This window comes from Triticum dicoccoides, chromosome 5A (assembly GCF_002162155.2).
Source record: "Triticum dicoccoides isolate Atlit2015 ecotype Zavitan chromosome 5A, WEW_v2.0, whole genome shotgun sequence".
In the NCBI taxonomy this organism is placed as follows: Eukaryota; Viridiplantae; Streptophyta; class Magnoliopsida; order Poales; family Poaceae; genus Triticum; species Triticum dicoccoides.
This window is the reverse complement of record NC_041388.1, coordinates 187,095,187-187,101,186: the sequence shown is the minus strand read 5'-3', so window position 1 is coordinate 187,101,186 and position 6,000 is coordinate 187,095,187. Positions and strand designations below refer to the sequence as shown.

Sequence of the window (6,000 nt, the reverse complement as noted above, 5' to 3'; positions counted from 1 at the left end):
AGAAACGGTGAAAGGGAAGAATCTGAGAACGCATAAACAGAGAGAGACAGAGAAACAAATCCAATCTCGGAGGGGCTCTCACCCCTCCCATGCCATGGAGGACAAGGACCAGAGGGGAAACCCTTCTCCCATCTAGGGAGGAGGTCAAGGAAGAAGAATACGGCGGGGCCCCCTCTCCCCTTCTCTTCCGGTGGCGCCGGAATGCTGCCGTGGCCATCATCATCATCACCGCGATCTACACCAACACCTCCGCCATCTTCACCAACATCTCCATCACCTTCCCCCCTCTATATACAGTGGTCCACTCTCCTACAACCCGATGTACCCTCTACTTGAACATGGTGCTTTATGCTTCATATTATTATCCAATGATGCGTTGCCATCCTATGATGTCTGAGTAGATTTTCGTTGTCCTATCGGTGGTTGATGAATTGCTATGATTGATTTAATTTGCTTGTGGTTATGTTGCTATCCTTTGGTGCCCATCATATGAGCGCGCGCGTGGATCACACCATAGGGTTAGTTGTATGTTGATAGGACTATGTATTGGAGGGCAAGAGTGACAGAAGCTTCAACCTAGCATAGAAATTGATGCATACGGGATTGAAGGGGGATCAATATATATTAATGCTATGGTTGGGTTTTACCTTAATGAACGTTAGTAGTTGCGGACGCTTGCTAATAGTTCCAATCATAAGTGCATAGAATTCCAAGTCAGGGATGACATGCTAGCAGTGGCCTCTCCCACATAATACTTGCTATCGGTCTAGTAAAGTAGTCAATTGCTTAAGGGGCAATTTCGCAACTCCTACCACCACTTTTCCACACTTGCTATATTTACTTTATTGTTTCTTTACTTAAACAGCACCTACTTTCTATTTACGTAATCTTTATTATCTTGCAAACCTATCCAACAACACCTACAAAGTACTTCTAGCTTCATACTTGTTCTAGGTAAAGCGAACGTCAAGTGTGCGTAGAGTTGTGTCGGTGGTCGATAGAACTTGAGGGAATATTTGTTCTACCTTTAGCTCCTCGTTGGGTTCGACACTCTTACTTATCGAAAACTGTTGTGATCCCCTATACTTGTGGGTTATCAGCATGCTACGGGAATCACAAACTTCAACAAAAGTATTTCTACAATCCACAACTACACGCTAGTATGACTCTAATATCACCATCTTTATATCGCAAAACTATTGAAAGGAATCAAACATATCATATTCAGTGATCTACAAGTTTTATGTAGGACTTTATGACTAACCATGTGAATGACCAGTTCCTGTGATCTCTCTAAATAGATATAAGTGAAGCAAGAGAGTTTAATTCTTTCTACAAAAGATATGCCTACGCTCTAACAAATATAAGTGAAGCAAAAGAGCATTCTACAAATGGCGGTTTTCGATGTGAAGATAAACAGGCAATCCAAACTTCAAATAATATAAGTGAAGCACATGAAGCATTCTATAAAGCCATACTCAAAAGATACTAGAAGAACGCCCGTGCATTGCAATGGGGCCACATTAACTTTAAAAGTTCAATATCAATTATGTTAATATTACATTAAATATTCTCATGCATATTAAGTGACATTGACGACCTTTTTACCATCAGATTATCTCACACACACCCTCTCCCTCCCTCTTCCTCACTCTCTCTCCCTCTATCCCTCACTCGGAAGGTGCGACGAAAATAAACCCAGAACGGAGACTACCAACTGAGACATTAGGAGTAGAGATCATTTAGTTGATAAGAATAAATAGAAAACGGTGTTAAAAAGGAGAAACAGATTAGAATACATTGAAAAAACAAAAGGACGATGTAAAAGGGGATTCGCCCTGCCCCCGGGCCTTGCCACCGAACCGGCTCAGCGGTCCAGTCCTCGCGCGGTCGTCTTCTCCTGTTCCCCGAGTCGTGTCACTACAGAACCGGGCTCCCGCCCGACCACCTCGCTGGCATCGAAGGGGAATGGATAAGGGTGACGCCCTTCCTTCCCTGTCCACATGGCCTCACCCCTCCTCGACACCCCCTCCCAAATCCACTTCTCCTCCTCGCTCGCTCGATCCCATAGATCTGGACAAAGTCAGACGCCACGACCACCATGACCGACCCCGTCCACATGGCCACTGCCCTCCCTGCGGGCTAGGAGCTTGTCGAGGAGCTTCGAACGCCTTCGCTACTTCATCTTCACCAACGAGATCAAGTCTAGCACCCCCGCATCGACGTTGCTGACGTCTTCCTCAACCTTGGGCCACTGCGACATTGTCGTTCGATCCGCGCCGCCCCGAGCTCCCATATCTTCCCCTAGGGCGCCATTGACAACGCCATGATCTCCTCTTTCCTTTCCCCTGTTTCCCCTCTCGTTTGCTCTCATTAGGTATTTCACCATGGCCGAGAACCGCCGTCCGCCATGGCCATTGCAGGGGTAGCCACCGAGATCCTCGGATTGACCCCGTGGCACATGCCCGCTCCTGTGCACGCCCATGCCCAAGCCTGCCGCTCTTTTTCCGCGCCCGCGGGGCCACTCCCTCTCCATGCACACGCCCGTGCTACACTGCGTCGGTCGCGCCCGCCGCTACCGCCGCGCTCGTCACAGCCACCACACCACTGTGCCCCGCGTGACACACACCCTGGCTGCGCACCACACTCTCGTTGGCTGCGCTCGCCCCGTCCGCTGCCGCCTATCACTTCGCTCGCCCTGCTGTCGCGCCCCTGCCTCGCGCCACCTCCAGTCGTGGCCATCTTCTGCCGGCCGCACCTCAGCCACGCCGGTCGCATCTCTGCCCTCCATCGTTGGTCGCTCGCCTCGCCTGCTGCGTGTTGCTTCCTGCTGCTATGCGCTGCTCTACCACTGGTACGCTGTTGTGCGATGCCCTCGACACTGCCGTGGACAAATGTAGCAGAGGGATTGTTAATGGAGTACGAGAAGAAGGTCGCGGAGAAGGTGTGGAGATGCAGGAGGTCTGGGGCGGTGTCACCTGGCTGTGGTGGAGGTGTTTATGCGAGAAGGAGCCGGAGTGGAAGGAGAGGTCACAATTGGAAAGAATCGCAAAAAATCATAACCCAGAGATCCCAGTTCAAAAAAATGCTAATATCGATGGGGGGTGATTTCCTTCAATAGGTGGAAAGCATAGGAAATATTTGTTGTTATAAAGGAAAGGTAAAAATTTAGGAAAGTTAGGATTTTTGAACTGATTTCTATGCAAATGGGATTTTATTGTTTGGTAACGTGATATCAGTACCTACTCGTTTGTGACGTGTCTGATTAGGAAAGTTTGCAAATGTTAAGAAACTATTTATTGGGAGGAAAGTTGTGACATGTCTGTTATTTGTTTCCCAAAACAAATTTCACTAATAAGAGAAATCGATTGATTTAGATTAGTTAGGAAAGTTAGATTAAAATGTATTATTTGTTTCCTGAAAATCTATTATTTGAACCAATAAAAGGAATCGATTGATTAGCATAATTTAAGGAAGTTAGATTAAAATGTATTATTTGTTTTTTGAAAATCTGTTATTTGTTTCCTAAGACAAATTGAACCAATAAAAGGAATCGATTGATTTGCATAATTTAAAGTAGTTAGATTAAAATGTATTATTTGTTTCCTGAAAATCTGTTATTTGTTTCCTAAGACAACTTGAACCAATAAAAGGAATCGATTGATTTGCATAATTTAAGAAAGTTAGATTAAAGTGTATTATTTGTTTTCTGAAAATATGTTATTTGTTTCCTAAGACAAATTGAACCAATAAAATGAATCGATTGATTAGCATAATTTAAGGAAGTTAGATTAAAATGTATTATTTGTTTCCTGAAAATCTGTTATTTGTTTCCTAAGACAAATTGAACCAATAAAAGGAATCGATTGATTTGCAGAATTTAAGGTAGTTAGATTAAAATGTATTATTTGTTTCCTGAAAATCTGTTATTTGTTTCCTAAGACAAATTGAACCAATAAAAGGAATCGATTGATTTGCATAATTTAAGAAAGTTAGATTAAAATGTATTATTTGTTTCCCGAAAATCCGTTATTTGTTTCCTAAGACAAATTGAACCAATAAAAGGAATCGATTGATTTGCATAATTTAAGAAAGTTAGATTAAAATGTATTATTTGTTTCCTGAAAATCTGTTATTTGTTTCCTAAGACAAATTGAACCAATAAAAGGAATCAATTGATTTGCATAATTTAAGAAAGTTAGATCTATGATTTGTTATACGTTAGGAAAGTTCTAGTTGTAATAAAGAGTGGAGAGAAAAATAAACCGATGGACCAGGGTGGGAGGGGGTGGTGGGAGGAGAGACAAAAAATCAGTAAAAATAAACCGCGGACCGGGGTGGGAGGGGTGGTTGGAGGAGAGACGAAAAAACCAGCGAAAATAAACCGCGGAGACGATTCACCAACTCGTCCATTAGGAGTAGAGATAAGTGAAGTGCAATGAGCATTCTATAAATCAACCAATGACTATATCATACCAGCATGGTGCATCAAAGAAAAGTGAAAACTAAATGCAAAAGACGCTCCAAGATTTACGCATATCATGTGACGAATAAAAATATAGCTCCAAGTAAAATTACCGATGATCATTAGAAGAAAGAGGGGACGCCTTCCGGGGCATCCCCAAGCTTGGTTGCTTGGGAGTCCTTAAATATTTCCTTGGGGTGCCTTGGGCATCCCCAAGCTTAGGCTCTTGCCAATCCTTATTCCTTCTATCGGTGTCAAAACCGGCGGATCTCGGGTAGAGGGTCCAGAATTGTGTGTCTAGGATTGATGGTAACAGGAGATGGGGGACACGATGTTTACCCAGGTTCGGGCCCTCTCTATGGAGGTAATACCCTACGTCCTGCTTGATTGATCTTGATGAATATGAGTGTTACAAGAGTTGATCTACCACGAGATCGTAATGGCTAAACCCTAGAGGCCTAGCCTGTATGGCTATGGTAATGAGTATATCCTTTCCGGACTAACCCCTCCGGTTTATATAGACACCGGGGGGAATCTAGGGTTACATAGACTCAGTTACATAAGAAGGAATCTTCATAGTTGGTCGCCAAGCTTGCCTTCCACGCCAAGGAGAGTCCAATCAGGACACGGGTACAGTCTTCGGCCTTCATGTCTTCACAGCCCATCAGCCCGGCCCATGGATAGCAGGCCAGACGCCTGAGGACCCCTTAGTCCAGGACTCCCTCAGTAGCCCCCAAACCAGTCTTCAATAGCGAGGTGTTCAGCACACAAATTGTCTTCGGCATTACAAGGCGGGTTTCTCCTTTAATGATCTCCAAGTGATGTATTCGACCATCGGTTCAATGTTGCTCCCCTCGGCTTCTGCACGTTGAATAACTTCGCCTCCCACGTGTCAGGCGAAGGTGGAAGGTTAGGGTAATTTTGCAGATAACACCCTGTCCATGCAAGGAAGAGCACCTATTAAGAGATTGGATCCTATATCCATTCGGCACCATGTCAGGACCCCGACTCAATGCCACATCGATCTAGCATGTAACACCTCATATCACTTTGCGGCCTCACGCACGGTATTCCCACGGGTGTCGCCTTACCTTTGCCCGGGACCATTTGCGCCTTTTGGCACACGTATATGACAGTGTCGCTAGCATCCATATGATAAGGAGCCCGGGCTGACATGGCTAGTCGTAAACCCAAAGCGGCACAGACTTACAGGGACAGGCATCCATGACCCAGCATCGAACGTGTCGGTCATCAGCGAGTGAATCCAGGCTGTAGCACTGGGCTAGCAGGACTCCGGTATTCACCGCGTGACATTTCCCCGAAGGGACAGACACAGGAACGAAGAAGGACACATGCCGGCCAGCCTAAGTGTTCCGGAGCAGTAGCAAGCTACCATGGCTCGGTGGAAACACTAGGAGACATTTCCCCGTAAGAGAGGCTACTAAAGATAAACAACTAGATGGTCAGATCCCACACATACCAAGCATTTCAATAACATACACACAATATGCTCGATATGTGCAAATACAACATGG

At 45.1% G+C, this 6,000-nt stretch overlaps 1 protein-coding gene across 1 annotated transcript in view; it reads left to right on the top strand.

The window, feature by feature from the left end:
- The first annotated feature begins 2,483 nt into the window (after positions 1 to 2,483).
- The window catches only part of LOC119299331 (uncharacterized protein DKFZp434B061-like), a 111,018-nt gene continuing 107,501 nt past the window's right edge, over positions 2,484 to 6,000 (top strand). Inside the window, exon 1 of the mRNA XM_037576568.1 lies at positions 2,484 to 2,854. Coding sequence (XP_037432465.1) covers positions 2,484 to 2,854 — 371 coding nt within the window. The remainder of the gene's footprint in view (positions 2,855 to 6,000) is intronic.